Source organism: Salmo trutta, chromosome 8 (assembly GCF_901001165.1).
Source record: "Salmo trutta chromosome 8, fSalTru1.1, whole genome shotgun sequence".
NCBI classification, from domain to species: domain Eukaryota; kingdom Metazoa; phylum Chordata; class Actinopteri; order Salmoniformes; family Salmonidae; genus Salmo; species Salmo trutta.
Window position 1 is genome coordinate 36,148,916 of NC_042964.1, and position 20,509 is coordinate 36,169,424.

The following is a 20,509-nucleotide window of genomic DNA, read 5'->3' on the forward strand; positions in this document are numbered from 1 at the left end:
GCTTTATGCAAGTCAACAATTCTTAATCTTAGGTCTTCTGAGATCTCTTTTGTTCGAGGCATGGTTCACATCAGGTAATGCTTCTTGTGAATAGCAAACTCAAATTTTGTGAGTGACAAGAAATAGACAAGAAAAATACAATAATTTGTGTGTTATTACTTTAAGCACACTATGTTTCTCTATTGTTGTGACTTAGATGAAGATCAGATCAAATTTGATGACCAATTTATGCATAAATCCAGGTAATTCCAAATGGTTCACACTTTTTCTTGCCACTGTAGGTAAGAGAACATTTGTGATTTAATGATCTTGGAAACTCTATGCCTCTGTCTGTTTCAGGGCATTTGGCATCTCTCTCTCTCTCACACCTTTTACATTTGACATTTTAGTCATTTAGCAGACTTACAGTTAGTGCATTCATCTTAAGGTACACTATAAATACAAAATTATGAGGACACCCCTTCAAATTAGTAGATTCGGCTATTTCAGCCACACCCATTGCTGACAGGTGTATAAAATCGAGCACTCCGCCACGCAATCTCCATAGACAAACATTGGCAGTAGAATGGCCTTACTGAAGAGCTCAGTGACTTTCAACATGGCACCGTCATAGTATGCCTGTCAGGAGTGGTGGTAGGAGTCAGGCGCAGAGAGCGGAGGTAAGAAAAAATGTGTTTATTCCTTATTGTACAACAACGGTCGACGCCAACACAACCGGCATGAATAACGAAGTGCCCAATCCCTATACAACGGGTCCACAGTTCGCACAGAAAATAACACAGGCAGATCTCCAGCACATCCAACAAAAAAGCACTCTGACGAAAATAATCCCACACAAACCTGGGCGGGCTAAACAGGCTTAAATAACCATAAATCAAGAGACACAAATAAGGAACAGGTGCAAACAATAAGACATACCAACTGAAAAGGAAAAAGGGATCAGCGGCGGCTAGTAGGCCGGCGACGACGACCGCCGAGCGCCGCCCGAGCAGGCAGGGGAGCCACCTTTGGTGGGATTCGTGACAATGCCACCTTTCCAACAAGTCAGATCATCAATTTTCCTCCCTGCTAGGTCTTCCCTGGTCAACTGTAAGTGCTGCTAATGTGAAGTGGAAACTTTTGTAACACTCACAACCGAGTTCCAAGCTGCCTCTGGACGCAATGTCAATACAAGAACTGTTCGTCTGGAGTTTCATGAAATGGGTTTCCATGGCCGAGCAGCCGCACACAAGCCTAAGATCACCATGCTCAATGCCAAGCGTCAGCTGGAGTGGTGTAAAGTTCGCCGCCATTGGACTCTAGAGCAGTGGAAACGCGTTTGCTGGAGTGATGAATCACGCTTCACCATCTGGCAGTCCAACGGACAAATCTGGGTTTGGCGGATGCCAGGAGTACGCTACCTGCCCCAATGCATAGTGCCAACTAGGGATGCACGATATATCGGTGAAGATATCGGAATCGGACGATATTAGCTAAAAACGCCAACATCGACATCGGCCCGATGTCTAGTTAACGCAGATGTGCAAAACCGATGTCAAAGCTGACGTGCATACCTATATAACGTGGGTACATAACGTAAAGACGCCATGTAAGATGCTGCGCTACATGTGCAACACAGCATTCCTAACCTAGCCCACAATGTCTGCTGTGTGGATTGAGCAGTCAACAAGTCGAGCAGTCAACAAGTCGAGCAGTCAACAAGTCGAACAGTCAACAAATCGAGCAGTCAACAAGTCGAGCAGTCAACAAGTCGAGCAGTCAACAAGTCGAGCAGTCAACAAGTCGAACAGTCAACAAATCGAGCAGTCAACAAGTCAAGCAGTCATTTGAAAGAATAAGAAAATTTCAGCAAGACAACTCAAAGGTGAAATCCATTAACGCCAAGATAATGGAATTCATTGCCCTTGACAATCAACCGTTCTCTGTCGTGGGTGATGTTGACTTTCACCGATTGGTCGAGCACCGGTACACACTAACAAGTGCGCTATTTTTCAGATGTTTTCCTACCGGTTGTTACACAGTAATAGCGTCACTGCTATTAGCTTCACGACTGACATTTGGACCAGCGATATCAGCCCCTTGAGCATGCTGAGTCTGACAGCACAGTGGGTCTACGAGGATTTTGTACTGAGGAAAGCCGTAATTCATGCTCATGAATGTGCTGGTTGTCATACCGCTGCTGCCATTTCAATGGCATTTGAGAACATGTTTGAAACATGAACACGCTAGCTAGCTCCATTCAAGCAACTGACTGGAGAAATAAGCTCCATCGACTGCGCCTGCAGCAGACGTGATATCCTCTGTCATGGCGTTGAAACGCCTGCTCAACAAAACTGGCGACACAGGCCGTGAACAAGCGATTCGGTGGCATTCTCTCTTTACTGTGTCACCACCATGCTCGATGCTATGTACAAGGACCGCTACTTCGATGCAGACAAGAAACAGGGTTTACGTGAAATGTTACATACACAGCTGGACAATATGGAAATGGACACAATGACAGTGCGCACGGAGGAAGAGAGGCCACGGACAGACAGAGCTGAAACTTCACTGCTTGACATTTATGATGGAATCCTGGTTGAGAATGAAACAACTGAACAAATGAACAACGAAACAGCATAGCAAGTAAGTGAAAGAATTAGGTTTTGTTTGAACGTAAACGCCAACAAAATAACTTTTTGGTCAGTGTGTGTGTGTGTGTGTGTGTGTGTGTGTGTGTGTGTGTGTGTGTGTGTGTGTGTGTGTGTGTGTGTGTGTGTAACCTTTATTTTACTAGGCAAGTCAGTTAACAAATTCTTATTTACAATGACTGCCAAACCCGGACGACGCTGGGCCAATAGTGTGCCGCCCTATGGGACTCCCAATCACGGCCGGATGTGATACAGCCAGGATTCGAACCAGGGATTCTTGCAATTCTTTGCTTCCAACTTTGTGGCAACAGTTTGGGGAAGGCCCTTTCCTGTTTCAGCATGACAATGCTCCCGTGCACAAAGCCAGGTCCATACAGAAATGGTTTGTTGAGAGCGGTGTGTAAGAACTTGACTGACCTGCACAGAGCCCTGACCTCAACCACATCGAGCACATTTGGGATTAATTGGAACGCTGACTGCGAGCCAGGCCTAATCGCCCAACATCAGTGCCCGACCTCACTAATGTTCTTGTGGCTGAATGGAAGCAAGTCCCCGCTGCAATGTTCCAACATCGAGTGTAAAGCCTTCCCAGAAGAGTGGAGGCTGTTATAGCAGCAAAGGGGCGACCAACTCCATATTAATGCCCATGATTTTGGAATGAGATGTTCAATGAGCAGGTGTCCACATACTTTTGGTCATGTAGTGTAGCTAGGTGGGATAACCACATATTGAAGTCATAGTAAGTATATTTTTCTTCAATAAAGTAGCAAGGTCAGAGCTAGTATGAAAAAAAGTTTGAGTGTTAGTTCACTAAAGTATTTTTTAAATAATTTTTTCTCTTCTTTTTCCAAGTCAAGCTCAGAACAAGCTGTTCGCTCTACACATATACATAATGTCCCACTGGTCACAGACGTCAATACAACGTCTATTCCTCGTTGGCTCAATGTAATGCGTGCCCAGTACCTCTGTCTCTGGCTGTATTCTGACTCATCAACCTTTTCAGTGGTTGACTATTGATGTGACGTTGTGACGAAGAACAGGACAGGCTGCTATTTTGATGCTTTGTCTTCTGTATGTGCTAGGCTTTGTATGGAAGTGGAACAGCAAGAGAGAAAGGGACTGAAACGAGAGATAGATAAAGAGAGAGAGAGAGTGAAACAAGAGAGAGATAAAGAGAGAGAGTGAGAGGAAAGACAGAGACCTCCTACTAGGCCGGAGATGGTGCGGTATTACCGTCTGTCGGATTTGCGTTTAGGTTGTGGGTGAAAATGAAATGTGTGTGTGTGTGATTACCGGAATGTACTGTGTGAGGGCAGAGTGTGTGTTTTGGATGCGTTGCTTGCTTAGTCGCTTGTGTCTTTGGGTGCGTGTTTTTGTCGATTGTGTATGTGCCACGGGTGTGTGGGTGGTGTTTAAACAGGGAATTAGGAGAGTGTGTCTGCTTCATGTTCAGGTGGGAGGGATTAGACACACACACACACACACACACACACACACACACACACACACACTGAATGGGCGTTGTAATGCTAATCCAGGTTGAGTCTCAACATGTATTTTTTCTTATAAACAGTAGTTATTGCTTCTGTAGACAGACCAATGTTACTAGGCTGTTATGGCATAGAATGACTTGATTGAATGTACAGGAGACATTATAGTAAGTACTGGTAGATACACACTGTTATGTCCATGGGCAGCTAGAACAAGTTGGGCTTGCAGACAAACACATGTACACACACACACAGACACACAGAGACACACACACACACAAAGGGCAGTAATCCCCCTCGACATGCCATGGATTTGGGCAAAACAGGGGATTTTCCTCTTCAAAGGGCAAGGACCACCCATCGGAACACCGGAACAATGGTGGCGGGAGCGCCGGAAGCTTCACACACAGACACACAGACTAACCACCCTCCTCGGCTTCTAGGATATTGAGGATTTGGGGGTTATTGTAAAGGCCAGTATAGAGCAAATTCCACTGTATCTAGTCAAGCACAGGTCCCTTCAGACAGCAGATCACTCCCCTTAACTAACCCTGTTAGCACTGGGTCTGTAATAACCCACACACACACACACACACACACACTGGACAGTGAGGGAGGAAATGAGAGGGATAAAGGGAGGCTGAGGGATGGAGGGAGGGAGGGAGGGAGTGCCTCTGCAGTGTGTCTTTTGGGAGGAGAATGTAGTGCAGAGCTGCTTAGACAAGCTTTAGAATTAGAAGTGTTGTGCATGTTTTCGAGTGTGTTTTACTGTGTGCGTGTGTGTGTACATGTGTTTTTATTTGATTACTTCTTTTGAACTGAAACACAGAGAAGGCTTGCTACTTTGTGCGGGTGATTCACAGGGAAATTTAAACTATTTGTTGCTTGAAAGCGGCTTTTGAAATCTAAGACAAAAGCTGGGAAGAGATGGTTGCTAACAACAGAAGACAGTGCTCCGCTGCCTGGCATATTTGGATTAGTCTCTCTCTTTCTCTCTCTCACTCTCTCTCGGCTCTCTCTCACCTTCCTTTCTCTTTTCCAAAAGCATCGCGTTCATCTTTCTCCGTCTACTTTTGTGTTTGACTGAGTTATTGTGTCCAACGTGTGTGCTTTGTGGATGTGGGAGAAAGACTGTATTGTGGAATGGTGATTTGAGCGTTGCTACGTTGATCCACTGTGCCTTTATGTAGATTCTGTTTGATAAAGAGACACGCACGGCCTGCTTTGACTCATTGGAAGAACACAATGTTTTGATCACTGGTGGTGTTCATAAAGTACATAGGACCAGGATCTTTTCCTGGTAAGGTCATGTTGTCAGGAATCACTCCTGGCCATAATCCTAGTTATACAATATGCAGATTCAGTCTTTCACAGAACATGATTTAAAATGTCACCCATAAAACTTGAATTAATGGAGGTGGATGCGGGGGCGTGTTTATTGAACGAGGTATGTTTCACTCCAGTCAACCTAACGCCCCTCCTAACTGAGGGCCGGTTAACGTATTTGATGGATTCTATCCGGTCACATCCTATCTAGGGAAACAGACATAATTGAATTTATATTCTGGGTCAGTGTGTTTTGTGTTCCTTGGCCACAGGGGTGCAATTAAATGCTTTGGCCACTGCTGTGAAGAAGCTCCAAATCGCCAACGTCTTTAACTTGGGCTTTTTGACAGCCTCTATCTGATCATCTGCAAATGGGACATCAGGCTTACAGTGTTCTGTGAGTTCCAACTTCTGCTCTTGTCCTTGATCTAGGGGTATCTGCAGGCTTATCTTCTTTAAAAGGACATTTCAAAATTGTTCATCTTCATATTCATTATCTCCAGCACCACCCCAAAATCAACATATGTGAAAATGGCACGTTTTCTAGTAAAAGGGGAAGATAAGTGTTTCCAATGACAACATCAACCAATTAGTAGGGAATTCATAGGGAATGCCTATTCATAATTGGTTAAAATCACACGATGCAGACCGAAGATGTAATTGGAAATCTTCCTCTTATCTTTTTTTCCACAAAACATAGAAACACGCCATTTTCACATATGTTGATGTTGGGGTGGTGCTGGTGATGATGAAAATGAAATGTCCCTTTAAGTCATCAGATGAACTGAAGCTCCTAACAGTCCACTGGCTGCAGGTCTTGGCATCTCAAAGCATCCAGAAGTTCTTCTTTAAAGGAAAGTCATTGAGTACACTTCCTTCTGATCTCTTCCCTCACTACTTTTACAAAACTGAGCCGGCGTGCCGTGCCAAACTACCATGTTGGAATCTGAACAAGAAGACCCTGCTCCTCTGATAGGCATCTACATCATTCCTTAATGAGCTGACGATTTGTCTAGATCTGTGAGATGGAGCCAACCATGCCGTCATGTCGATCTGTGAGATGGTTCATCCCCGCTGCAAAATGCCACGTGTCCCTGAACACCTTTTTCAGGGTCAGCTGGATGATGCAGAGGGTTGATTATCTTAGGCTGGACTTTGATTTTTTTTAAGGATGCCCCTTCTCTCTTGAGTGGAACTGTGAATACCGGCCAGTCCATGTTGGTGTTTGGGAACCCCATGTTGGTGTTTGGGAACTCTGGGGTCTTGGTTGGCTTCTGAAAATGGCTCTGTTATGAAGAGTTAACTTTTTTCAGGATTTTGTTTTTATTGGCTGGAAATGGCACTTGGGTTGTCTGTCAGTCAAGGATGAAGATAGATACAGTGGCTTGCGAAAGTATTCACCCCCCTTGGCATTTTTTCTATTTTGTTGCCTTACAACCTGGAATTAAAATAGATTTTTTGGGGGGTGTTGTATCATTTGATTTACACAACATGCCTACCACTTTGAAGATGCTAAATATTTTGTTCTTGTAAAACAAACAAGAAATAAGAAAAAAAACTGAACTTCAGCGTGCATAACTATTCACCCCCCAAAGTCAATACTTTGTAGAGGCACCTTTTGCAGCAATTACAGCTGCAAGTCTTTTGGGGTATGTCTCTATAAGCTTGGCACGTCTAGACACTGGGATTTTTGCCCATTCTTCAAGGCAAAACTGCTCCAGCTCCTTCAAGTTGAATGGGTTCCGCTGGTGTACAGCAATTTTTAAGTCATACCACAGATTCTCAATTGCATGAGGTCTGGACTTTGACTAGGCCATTTCAAGACATTTAAATGTTTCCCCTTAAACCACTCGAGTGTTGCTTTAGCAGTATGCTTAGGGTCATTTTCCTGCTGGAAGGTGAACCTCTGTCCCAGTCTCAAATCTCTGGAAGACTGAAACAGGTTTCCCTCAAGAATTTCCCTGTATTTAATGCCATCCATCATTCCTTCAATTCTGACCAGTTTCCCAGTCCCTGCCGATGAAAAACATGGTGTTCTCGGGGTGATGAGAGGTGTTGGGTTTGCGCCAGACATAGAGTTTTCCTTGATGGTCAAAAAGCAACATTTTTGTCTTATCTGACCAGAGTACCTTCTTCCATATGTTTCGGGAGTCTCCCACATGCCTTTTGGCAAACACCAAAAATAATTCTTGAACAATGGCTTTTTCTGGCCACTCTTCCGTAAAGCCCAGCTCTGTGGAATGTACGGCTTAAAGTGGTCCTCTCTTGGCAGGTTTGTTGTGGTGCCATATTCTTTCACTTTTTTAATAATGGATATAATGGTGCTCCGTGGGATGTTCAAAGTTTCAGATATTTTTTTATAACCCAACCCTGATCTGTACTTCTCCACAACTTTGTCCCTGACCTGTTTGGAGAGCTCCTTGGTTTGCTTGGTGGTGCCCCTTGCTTGGTGGTGTTGCAGACTCTGGGGCCTTTCAGAACAGGTGTATATATACTGAGATCATGTGACACTTAGATTGAACACAGGTGGACTTTATTTAACTAATTATGTGACTTCTGAAGGTAATTGGTTGCACCAGATCTTATTTAGGGGCTTAATAGCAAAGGGGGTGAAAACATATGCACGCACCACTATTCCGCTTTCTTAATGTATTTTTTTCATTTCACTTCACCATTTTGGACTATTTTGTTTATGTCCATTACATGAAATCCAAATAAAAATCCATTGAAATTACAGGTTGTAATGCAACACGGGACATGAATACTTTTTCAAGGCACTATACTAAAGGCATTGGGCTATTTATCTGTTACTGGCTACACATTATGAACATTTATTGTAACCAAAGAAAAATAATCATTGTAAATATACGATTGTTACAAGTGAGTTATGACCCTTCTTTGCGACGTCTACAGTAGGCCACATATTTTTTGCTGTTAAATCATGCCAGTATGTAAACTTGCCTTTGTTTTCAGGTGCAAAAATCATGTTGTAAGATCATTCTTATGGTTCAGGTTATTTTGTTGTTTCTATAAGTAAGAAAAACTAAAATCAAGGTCCGTAAAGTTTATTTCCATTGTGTCTATCTGTACAATAAGCCTATAAAAAAAAGTTTACATGCAAGTAAAAAATATGTTACATCCAGCCTAGCTAGTTCTTCCTCTTTTCTGTTCCTCCATTTCTCTAACCCCCTTTCCCCCCTTCTGTCTCTCTGGATGCTGTCACTGTTCTCTGACTGGCTGTTGTGACAGAGCCGTCTCTTGATTTGGCAGCCTCTGCTAAAGCTGAGTTTAATTACTCCTTTTCAGCAGCACGACACACACACACACACACACACACACACACACACAGCATGCCACATCGTTCTCGCGGTAATTGTCAAAAAACGCACAGTGATTGAAGTCTCCGTCAACCGTGCTACGTGACAAACGGCGAAGCGTCTCACGTCTCGTAGACAAAGAAGACCCCCAGATTCGTCATGGTTTTTCACAAGTTTTTTTTCATCAACCCTTTGAAAACATTAGGGGATATGTAGATGTGTGTGTTGGCCTGCCAGTGTTTGACAGGTAAAAAGTTATTCAGATAGAATATGTTTGTTATTTACTATAGTCCTAAAATCATTTTATTTAGAATATTCCTAAAATCAAAACATTTACTATATTCCTAAAATGCTAAATAATGAAATAACTGTATTGAAAGTTCCCTGAAATATTTCCTTTCCTATTCCTTTGTTACCTGTGATTAATGGAACTGTGACTGCCAGATGAGAGATGTCTTTGTGAGAACGAACAAAGCACATTTGATTGTTGACACTATTGCAACTAACGTGGATCGGAGCTAGTAAGAACCATGACAGATGAGACAAAAAGAAAGAAATTCCGTTTCAATTAAATTCTCTGTTTCCATTGGATTTTGGTACTCTGTTGCACCTGTAGAAGTTTGTTGAATGGGTGTGGACTACTTCTGAACTGATGGTCCATTTTCTCCTCTCTCTCCTCTCTCTCCCAGGCACCTTGCCCTACGACATAAAGATAGTGATTGCAGGGAACCATGAGTTGACCTTTGACCAGGAGTTCATGGCTGACCTGATCAAGCAGGACTTTTACTACTTCCCGTCGGCCTCCAAGCTGAAACCGGAGAACTACGAGAATGTCCAGTCCCTGCTCACCAACTGTATCTACCTGCAGGACTCAGAGGTCACCGTACGCGGCTTCCGCATCTACGGCTCCCCCTGGTGGGTGACTCTGTAACTGCAGTATACCTGATAGTGGACAACACTCCTACTACTTAATCTATTTCTATCTATCAATCTTCTCTCACAACCACTTTGTCCTTCCTCTCCACTTTCTTTCCTGTCAGTCATTCACTCACCCTCCTCTCCACACACTTCCTCCCATGCTCTTTTTTTCATTGGCTACCTCTTTCCTTCCTCTCTTTCTTACTGCCTGCCTCCCTCCCTCTCTCCTCTCCTGGTCTCTCTCCCTGGTCATCGCCTGTGTGTGTGTGTGTGTGTGTGTGTGTGTGTGTGTGTGTGTGTGTGTGTGTGTGTGTGTGTGTGTGTGTGTGTGTGTGTGGTGCTGATTTACAAATGCTCCATAATGCACTATGTGTTTTTGGTGAGGGGCCCCAGAGGTAGTGTGTAGGCACTGGGATGGGTGTGGGGCCCCCTGTGCTAGGTAATTGGTTTGCTGAGATAGTGGGGTCCCTTGAGTTAGAGGAATAGCCGCTATGGAGAGATGCCTCAGGTGTGTTGAGAGAGCGAGAAGGAGGAGAGAGAGGAAGGAGGGATGGGGAGAGAGAGGAAGGAGGGATGGGGAGAGAGAGGAAGGAGGGATGGGGAGAGAGAGGAAGGAGGGATGGGGAGAGAGAGGAAGGAGGGATGGGGAGAGAGGAAGGAGGGATGGGGAGAGAGAGGAAGGAGGGATGGGGAGAGAGAGGGAGGAGGGATGGGGAGAGAGAGGAAGGAGGGATGGGGAGAGAGAGGAAGGAGGGATGGGGAGAGAGGAAGGAGGGATGGGGAGAGAGAGGAAGGAGGGATGGGGAGAGAGAGGAAGGAGGGATGGGGAGAGAGGAAGGAGGGATGGGGAGAGAGAGGAAGGAGGGATGGGGAGAGAGAGGAAGGAGGGATGGGGAGAGAGAGGAAGGAGGGATGGGGAGAGAGGAAGGAGGGATGGGGAGAGAGAGGAAGGAGGGATGGGGAGAGAGGAAGGAGGGATGGGGAGAGAGAGGAAGGAGGGATGGGGAGAGAGAGGGAGGAGGGATGGGGAGAGAGAGGAAGGAGGGATGGAGAGAGAGAGGGAGAGAACTGAAAACAGAGGGTGTGAGAGGAAGAATGGTGCACACGGCTTCAATTCAGTAACACCGGCCGGGCTTGGCTGGTGCAGTAGGCTTGTTACAGAAGGCAGATTAAATTGTGTGTGTGTGTGTGTGTGTTGCAGCAGCCCGAGGCTCTGTTCCTCCAGCACAGAGGGACTCCAGCTGGAGGCGCCGTGTGTTCCCCTCTCCACACTGTCTGCTCCCTCTATTGCTCTACCTCTCCTCATCCCTCCCTCTCTCCCTCAATCCACCTGTCTGTCTGCGCTCCACATGTCGCTGGCTCGGCAGTGGGAGCACGGGGGAACGCGGGGGAACGAGGATGTCTCTTTCTCTCTAATCTTTGTCAGGAGCAGTGGGACAGCGCCTGCTTTACCCGCTCCAGTCCCGTCTCCATGGCGATGCCAGACTGGGACTGCTTTATGGCCTGTGACCGGCCTGTACTGTAGCCTCGGGGTGGTGGGAGGAAAGAAGCCTCTCTGTCTGTCTGTCTGTGTCTCCTGCCCTGATGAGTCATCTGCCCTGAATTAACTGTAACCGCACAGTCGTCCTCCCCTCTGCTCCAGTCGTTCTCCCCTCTGCTCCAGTCGTTCTCTCCTCTGCTCCAGTCGTTCTCTCCTCTGCTCCAGTCGTTCTCTCCTCTGCTCCAGTCGTTCTCTCCTCTGCTCCAGTCGTTCTCCCCTCTGCTCCAGTCGTTCTCTCCTCTGCTCCAGTCGTTCTCTCCTCTGCTCCAGTCGTTCTCTCCTCTGCTCCAGTCGTTCTCTCCTCTGCTCCAGTCGTTCTCCCCTCTGCTCCAGTTGTTCTCTCCTCTGCTCCAGTCGTTCTCTCTTCTGCTCCAGTCGTTCTCTCCTCTGCTCCAGTCGTTCTCTCCTCTGCTCCAGTCGTTCTCCCCTCTGCTCCAGTCGTTCTCCCCTCTGCTCCAGTCGTTCTCCCCTCTGCTCCAGTCGTTTTCTCCTCTGCTCCAGTCGTTCTCTCCTCTGCTCCAGTCGTTCTCTCCTCTGCTCCAGTCGTTCTCTCCTCTACTCCAGTCGTTCTCTCCTCTGCTCCAGTCGTTCTCTCCTCTGCTCCAGTCGTTTTCTCCTCTGCTCCAGTCGTTCTCTCCTCTGCTCCAGTCGTTCTCTCCTCTGCTCCAGTCGTTCTCCCCTCTGCTCCAGTCGTTCTCCCCTCTGCTCCAGTCGTTCTCCCCTCTGCTCCAGTCGTTTTCTCCTCTGCTCCAGTCGTTCTCTCCTCTGCTCCAGTCGTTCTCTCCTCTGCTCCAGTCGTTTTCTCCTCTGCTCCAGTCGTTCTCTCCTCTGCTCCAGTCGTTCTCTCCTCTGCTCCAGTCGTTCTCTCCTCTGCTCCAGTCGTTCTCTCCTCTGCTCCAGTCGTTCTCTCCTCTGCTCCAGTCGTTCTCTCCTCTACTCCAGTCGTTCTCTCCTCTGCTCCAGTCGTTCTCTCCTCTGCTCCAGTCGTTTTCTCCTCTGCTCCAGTCGTTCTCTCCTCTGCTCCAGTCGTTCTCTCCTCTGCTCCAGTCGTTCTCTCCTCTACTCCAGTCGTTCTCTCCTCTGCTCCAGTCGTTTTCTCCTCTGCTCCAGTCGTTCTCTCCTCTGCTCCAGTCGTTCTCTCCTCTACTCCAGTCGTTCTCTCCTCTACTCCCCTCCTACCCTCCCTCCATCTCCCTTCTTCCCCTTTTCTTTCCCTGTTTCTTTTCCTCCATTCTTCTCCCTCAATCCCCTCAGCCATCACTATTCCACAAAGCCCTGCTACAAGCCCATATCTCTCCTTCTCCCCATCCCTCCATCCATCTTTACTTCTGTTCTGTCATCCTTCAATCACTCATTCTCTCTTTTATCCCTCCATCCATCCCTCTCTCCTCATGGGGGTCTGATTGCATGTGGCTCGCAGCATGGTGCTTTCTTGTCCGTCCCATGTCCCTGTCTCTGTCACAGACACACACACACACACATACACACACACACACACAGCTCCACAATCCCTATCCCTACCCCCCAGTCTCCAGCCAAAATTCGATCTGAACATAGCATGCTGCATCCTACCCAAATCCTAACAATTTGTCATTCTCTGAAATGTGGAATCAAAAGGACAGCATGGAGGAGCAGTTGTGTGTGTGTGTGTGTGTGTGTGTGTGTGTGTGTGTGTGTGTGTGTGTGTGTGTGTGTGTGTGTGCCTCTGTTCCTGTTCTGACGGTAATGCAAGTTTACAAGTCATTTGTCATGGGCGTATCGCAAAGCCACCCCGCGTCTCGGAGCTAAAGGGACAGGGAGGCAGAATGGAAGGTGTGTGTGTGTGTGTGTGTGTGTGTGTGTGTGTGTGTGTGTGTGTGTGTGTGTGTGTGTGTGTGTGTGATGGAGGCAGAACAGAAGAGCGCCGAACCATAGTCTAACGGTAGTGTGGGAGGCATGGGAATTAGCCACAGTGGTCGTCTTTTCAAAGCCCAAACGAGGGAGAGGAGCCACTACACACAACACAAGCGCAGAAACACAGCGGAACGAGGGAGAGGAGCCACTACACACAACACAAGCGCAGAAACACAGCGGAACGAGGGAGAGGAGCCACTACACACAACACAAGCGCAGAAACACAGCGGAACGAGGGAGAGGAGCCACTACACACAACACAAGCACAGAAACACAGCGGAACGAGGGAGAGGAGCCACTACACACAACACAAGCACAGAAACACAGCGGAACGAGGGAGAAGGAGGAGAAAGTGGAGCGAGTGAGGGGAGTTTTAATGTAAACCTGCTTAACTGTGCTTGGGATTTTATTCCTTTCTTTTTTTGACTGTGTCTGAGAGGGCAGAGGTGGCAGCATTAGTGTAGCCTACAGCTGTGTGTGTGCGTGTGTGTCAGAATGTATGAGGTCTCGGGAACACATGTTTTGCTTTACACGAGGGAGAGAGAGCTCCTCGCTTCGCTGCAGACTTCCAATGTAGCTAATCACATGGCTAATTAAGGAGATCACAACACTGTGTGTGTGTATGTGTGTGTGTGTGTGTGTGTGTGTGTGTGTGTGTGTGTGTGTGTGTGTGTGTGTGTGTGTGTGTGTGTGTGTGCGCATGCCCTGCTGGTATAGCCAAGAAGTGAACTATAAATGATGTAGCCTATTTAAATGATTAGCAGAGACTGCGTGGGCCTGATTCAATTCATCGTAAACCAGTCCCACAAACGATGAATTGAATTGTGATTCAGTGGTAATCTCCACACCGGTGATTCAATTCATCGTAAACCAGTCCCTTAAACGGTGAATTGAATTGTGATTCAGTGGTAATCTCCACAACCAGTGATTCAATCCATTGTAAACCAGTCCCTTAAACGATGAATTGAATTGTGATTCAGTGGTAATCTCCACACCGGTGATTCAATTCAACACAACCGTGTCGCCCTAACCTTGCTCATGGACTGAACAATGAATGATCAGCCTTGTAGTTAAACATGTCATTTTAAACACCGTTCTTTCTACAGCTTTTGTTCCACGTAGATCCTCACAGTATTTCACTCTCTCTTCACTGGTTTCCTCTTCAGTCATTTCACTGAGCTATGCGCTTGTTTTGGACTCAGCAGGGAGGTTGGAACACCAATGAGAGAGAGATATAGTAGGGAGATAGGAATGCTATTACAGAGAGGAGATAGTACAAGGGAGAGGGGGTAGAAAGAAGGGAAGAGAATGGGGTAAAGAAAGAGATGTAGAGATTGAGAGGCAGGAATGGCGAAAGGAGCGCGAGAGAGGGGGAGAGATGGAGAAGAGGGGGATGGAGAGAGTAGCAGAGGCCTTACAGCGGCCCTCTCTGTGGAACGAACTAATGGGTGAACTCTAAGTGTTCATAACGACAGTCTCTGAGGACGGCACACACAGACACACACACACACACACACACACACATCTGAAGAGCGACGGGAGAGAGAGGGGGGAGGACAGAGGAGAGAAATCAGGAGCTGTTTCTTGATGGGGGAGTGGAGGGATGAGGAGAGGGGAGACTCTTTAAAAAAAAAAAATTAAACGGGAGAAATGTATCGCTCCCCACTGCTCTCCGAACGGAATAATTAAGCACGGAGATGCAAAAGACTCCTTAATTAGATTTTTTAATTATTTAGGATTTCACTTCTTTCTATAGTGGCCCAATTAAGAAAGCTCATCAGAAAAACTAAAGAGATGAAGAGAGTCTTCTCCTCTTCCTCCCCCTCTTCCTCCCCCTCTCCTCTCTTTTGATTCATGGTGAGGGACAGAATACCTTCTCCCCCTGTTTTGAAAACTTCCCTGATGAAGGAGGGATGGAAAGAAGGAGAGATCTCTTTGCGCTCTGTTTTTAATTAACAGGTGTTGTGATGTAGACTGAGAGGAGGGGTGGAGAGTGGCGGAGCGAGAAAGAGGGAGAGAGGGACAGAATACTCCGAGGGGTTGTTAATAGAAGGACTCTAATGATCATGTAGAAATGATGAAGGTAATTTGACCTCTTTGGAGATAGTCTGAGTTCTAGCTGTTACTGCTGAACAGCTCTTACAGGATATAACGAGAGAGAGCGGGGGAGAGAGAGAGAGCGGGGGAGAGAGAGAGCGGGGGAGAGAGAGAGAGAGAGAGAGCGGGGGAGACTTGTCGTCCTGCCCTGTGGGAACCAGCTAGCTAGCTACAGTAGTGTCTCGTGGTGGGTGTTAATTTTCTAGGACTGCTCACCAGAGGCCTTGCTAAATTAACATCTGATGTGCTCAGAGACTGTCCCAAAAACCCCTGGGGCCCTGTGCTCTACCCCTCCTTCTCTCTCCCCTCCTCTTTTCTTCTGTCTCTCTTGTTCGTCCACATCGCCTGTTTCCAGTGGTTGAGGTGTAATCCCGATTGGGACAGTGAGGTAGCCTATGATGAACACTGAGTAGTAATAAACGGCCACTTAAGGCTTGGAGGGAAAAAGGGAGAGAAAAACTGCCTTCTTCAGCGCTTGTCACTTTCCCTCCTCCGTAGATTCTCTTTGTTCTTTAATCTCTTTCCTCCATTCTCGTTCTCTTTCTCTAAGTGCTGTCAGTCTCTGTCCCTGCAGGTGAGTAAACATACTTATGCTGAGGCGTTAAGAAGGGAGGGAGAGAGAGAAGGAACGAGGGAGGAGAGGAGGAGAAGGCGTTCAGTGTCTTTTTCCTGTAGGGATTTCTCTTTAAATTACCTGTTAAATGGCCTCAAGAGGAAAGTGTGTGTGTGTGTGTGTGTGTGTGTGTGTGTGTGTGTGTGTGTGTGTGTGTGTGTGTGTGTGTGTGTGTGTGTGTGTGTGTGTGCGTGTGCGTGTGCGTGTGTGTGTGTGGTGCTGTAGGCCATTCTCTTTGGTTACACACAAATGCTTCCCCTCTCCAAGGCATGTGGGCTTCATATTAAATTTGAATTAAAGTGATTCTGTCCGTATGTTCTCCTTCTTCTCCTCTCTGTTTCTTGCACACACACACACACACACACACACACACACACACACACACACAGATATAGTGTTGTTCTCAGCGTATAGTTTCTCCCTTGTGGTCTCAGTCGGGTCAGGCAGTGAGCAGTCACTGGTCAGTGTCCTCGTTGACCACAATTAGACCACATAGTCAGAACCAGTCTAGAGGACCAGGAATGCTCGTCCAAAAGGGATCAGGGGTGTGAGTGGGGTGGTGTGATGCTGTGAGTGTGTGGGGTGATTTCTTCCCCCCTTAGGGTGTCTCTGTCCTCTATATCAGACCCTTCTGCTGTGCTGGCACGCGTGCTGCCATGATGCCCAGAACTGGTTCTGAACAGGGGTCCCTCTTCACCCCCACCTGCCATATTTTCACCCCACCATCCCACCAACCTCAAATCTTTGGCAAATCAGTGTGTTTCCTTATGCACAGGAGACTGGTGAATGGGAGGGAGGGAGGGAGGGAGGGAGGGAGAACAGTAAAGGCCCTCCTTTTTCTTTTCCTTTCTTTCCTTTTCTTCTCCCTCCCTCTGTCCACCGGAGAACTTTGAAATAATTTGTGTCTCGTGGGTTTTTACACATTGTAATTTCCAACTAAATGGGACATCTGTTTGAGAAAGGGAAGATTTGCCACGGTTGCCAAGGCAACTATCACTCTGAAGGAGGGGGAAAAAAAGAAGTCCAACAGCTTTTCTGGACAGAATTAGACTGTAGTGGATGTAGCTAACGCACATTATCCCTCCAAGACAAACACAGCTTAGACACATGCTAGTGCCCCTCTCTGTCTTTCGCTCTCTGTCACTCGCTCTCGCCCCCTTTCTCTCTCGCTCTTTCCCTCCTCCCCTCACTTTTTGCCTCACCCCCCTTTTTTTCTTCCATCTCTCTCCCTATCTCTTCTTCTCCCCGCTCCCTCCCTATTTCCCCCCCCCCTCTCTGCAGAATCATAAGAAGAAGAAAAAGATACGCGTCACATTGAGATCTGCCACCAATTAAAAAGGAACGCCCCTCCCCCCTCTCTCCGCTCTTTCCCCCGTCTCCCCCACTGCCGTCTCAACTGTCTCTCCTCCTCTGTGAAGCCACCTCTTCCTCCATGGTAATTGGTCATTATTTAGAACAGGAAGGGACAAATGTGCTTCCCTAGCGCTTCTAAATGCTATTTAAATGGGAATTCATTATGTTCTACGCTAACAGGGTTAGCGCCTAGCGCCACGGCTGTTATTAGGGAAATGTGGAAATGAGACAAGCAGGCAGGCGGCAGTCTAGGCTCAACCATGGGAATCGAAATACGGCAAAGACCTGTTGTCTGGCTGTGGCACTCTACAGAGGTGTGTTTGGAATGGAGTCAGACAAGACCGTGGATGATGCGTGTATGGGCAGGTATGGACACAGGATAACGTCTAGGAGGGCTAGCGTCAGGTATAAGAGGCTAGAGATGTCCGATCTTCTACTCAACCTGCAGCTTATTTCAAAGTGGTTAGTGTGCATTGGACCTTATGGCCATGTTGACCCAGATCAGTGTTCACCAAATGGGAGGTCAACTCATGGCTTTAACATCATGAGCGCTGGCTTGAAACAAGATCCCTATTTTAAGCATTAGGCGGGTCAACGCACAGACAAATCCTTAAGGGGAACCTTGCTGGCATATTTGGGTGTATTCTGTTCCCCACTCTGCCCCCTCCCCTCTTCCTTTCTTGGCCCTCCTCTGCCCTCGTCCTCCTGCCTGCTGGGTTTGGACCCCTCCTCTCCATTGCCGCTCCAGGCACCTCCATATGACACAGCTCTCACCCACCTGCTCTCATCACACACACACGCACGCACGCACACACACACACACGCACACTGGGCTGCTGCAGCTTTCCTCCACCTGCTGCAACAAGGGAGGTTTACAGGATGTTGGAAGCAGGCGCTGCCTACACCCCTACCTCTCCACACACACATGCTGCTGACAAACACACACATTGAACGCACACACACATTGAACACACACACGTACATCCACAGAGAGAACTTCCTCATCCCCTTACTCTTTCTTTGTCTGCCAATCTTCCTGTCTGTCTGTCTGTCTGTCTGTCTGTCTGTCTGTCTGTCTGTCTGTCTGTCCGTCGGCCTCTCTTTCCCCCCCATGTTTCTCTTCTTCTCTCATTCTCTCCTTCCTTTCTCTCTTTAACACTTTTCTGTCAAGTGTATCCACTTTGCGAGAAGACGTAGGTGGCGGCATGTGGACGTCCACATGAAATCCCCCCCCCCCCCCCCCACCCTGGCGGCAACGTTAGTGCAACGTGTCTCTGTGCATCCTGTGAGATCAGCATCCGACGGGAGCTCATTATCGCTGGGCATGAAGTCGTCTGTCAGGACCCAGCAGATTTGTCATCTCTCAGTACCTCGCACTACCCATCCAGGGATAGGGGGAGGAGAGGGAGAGAGGAGGGGGGGGGGTTTGTTCGGGGTAGTTGGCTACAGAATCTGGAGAAACTCACAGCATTTCATGACCATCGCAGGGTAACTATTCCCGACAGTGCATTTCATAGGGATCCATGACAGATGTGCCATAGTGTGACTACGCGTCTTAATGTTGGAACCTTGTGAGGAGAAGGTGACATAATTGTGCTTACTGCATATCGCTTGAGATTGTATCGGCGACTTTGTTGTAACTTATAAATTCATGGTAAAAATACTTGTTTTGAAAAAGGGCAGTAAATTGCTGAGACATTGTCAATAAAAGCGTTCTTTCCTCCTCGTTCTCTCGGGTTAATACGGTAAGAAATGCTTTTAGCCTGATTTAGTTTCAGAGCTTCACTTTCTGTTTTATGGTGCGATGTAAAACACCAGAAATATTAGTGATAATACGATAGTGAACGACCCAGATGTCATATTCTGCCGTGTAGCCCGAAGTTCCTTCAAAGTCCTGTGTCTGTTTAACGTTTACATTTACGTCATTTAGCAGACGCTCTCATCCAGAGCGACTTACAAATTGGTTTAACTACTAGTAGTCTGTCCTAAGTCCCACTTTAATGCATGTCACTGATGTAGTTTTGACGTGTGTGCAGATGTACAGTTGCGAAGCGTAAGCTATAGCACAGGTATAGCAGAGACGTGTGTGAGAGGCTCAGTCCCTGATCAAACACGGTTTCCTCTGAGATTGGGAGATTCGGACTGGGCTAGTTTCTGCTGATCCGTACTTTTCTGTTTCTGAAAAAAAAGGGGGGGGGTGAGGAACGCGAGGACGAACAGGGATGCGTTTGTCTTTTCTGAAATCCGACTTGATTACAGAGGAAGAGCAGCAGGCAGGAGAGAGGGAGAGGAAGAGTGACAGAGGAAGAGAGGAGAGCAGGAACAAGAGACACATCTATTCATCTGTCACTAACCCTACGCATCAGTCCCTCTGTTGCTCTCTCTCTCTCTCTCTCTCTCTCTCTCTCTCTGTCTCTCATTCCTCTTTCTTTATCTATCTGGTGGTACGTCTGTATCACTCTTTTTTTCCATTTCTAATTCTTCCTTCTCTTTTCTGTCTTTGTCTACCCGTCTCTCCTTCTCCCTACAGTATATCATATATTTCTCTTCCCCCTATTTCTTCCTCTCCTAATTCCCTCCATCCCTCATCGTTCCCCTTTAGAGGAAGTCTGCCTGCGTTTTATTAAATGTGGGAAACATCAGTCTATAGGGAGACTGAGACCTGCCAGGTGTGTGTGTGAGTGTGTGTGTGTGTGTGGGTGTGTGTGTGTGTGTGTGTGTGTGTGTGTGTGTGTGTGTGTGTGTGTGTGTGCGAGCGTGCGTGCGTGCGTGTGTGTGTGTGTGTGCGCATGTGAGTGTGTGAGAGAGTGTTTGTGCATGCGAGTGTGTGAAAGAGTGTTTGTGCATGCGAGTGTGTGAAAGAGTGTTTGTGCATGCGAGTTTGTGCATGCGAGTGTGTGTGCATGTGAGTGTGTGAAAGAGTGTGTGTGCATGTGAGTGTGTGATCGACACGGGGCGGTGGGAACAATGTTTCAGCATTTCACCAAACAAGCAGAATTAATGACAGAGTGGAGGAGTAGATATGAGAGAGAGAGAGAGAGAGAGAGAGACGGGTGACAAACACAGGTGGGAGCTCTGGGATTTATGGGGGGGGTTAGTGGTTGGTTTAGACAGCAGCTGCGCTTCATTGACGGGGCTCGCTGTGGGAATGGATGAAACCAGCTTGATTTGACAAAGAAATGTAGATTTTCGAGAGGAAATGTACAGCCAGCTTCACAGCTATATAATATTGTTGTGTGCTGCTGCTAGTTTAATAAAGATTAGTTTTTTATTGACAGAATATATGCTCTCCTTTGAGAAAGCCCTATAAGAACAAACATGGAAGGTGTTGG

The 20,509-nt window shown here is 47.1% G+C and overlaps 1 protein-coding gene across 2 annotated transcripts in view; it reads left to right on the top strand.

Annotated features, from left to right (window-relative positions):
- The window catches only part of LOC115198790 (metallophosphoesterase domain-containing protein 1), a 42,540-nt gene that overhangs the window by 11,498 nt on the left and 10,533 nt on the right, over positions 1 to 20,509 (top strand). For both annotated transcript variants that reach the window (XR_003879293.1, XM_029761068.1), the window contains exon 4: positions 9,453 to 9,678. Coding sequence is in view for 1 of the 2 variants with exons in the window: in XM_029761068.1 (XP_029616928.1) it covers positions 9,453 to 9,678 (226 nt within the window). In the remaining variant the exon portion in view is untranslated. The remainder of the gene's footprint in view (positions 1 to 9,452; positions 9,679 to 20,509) is intronic.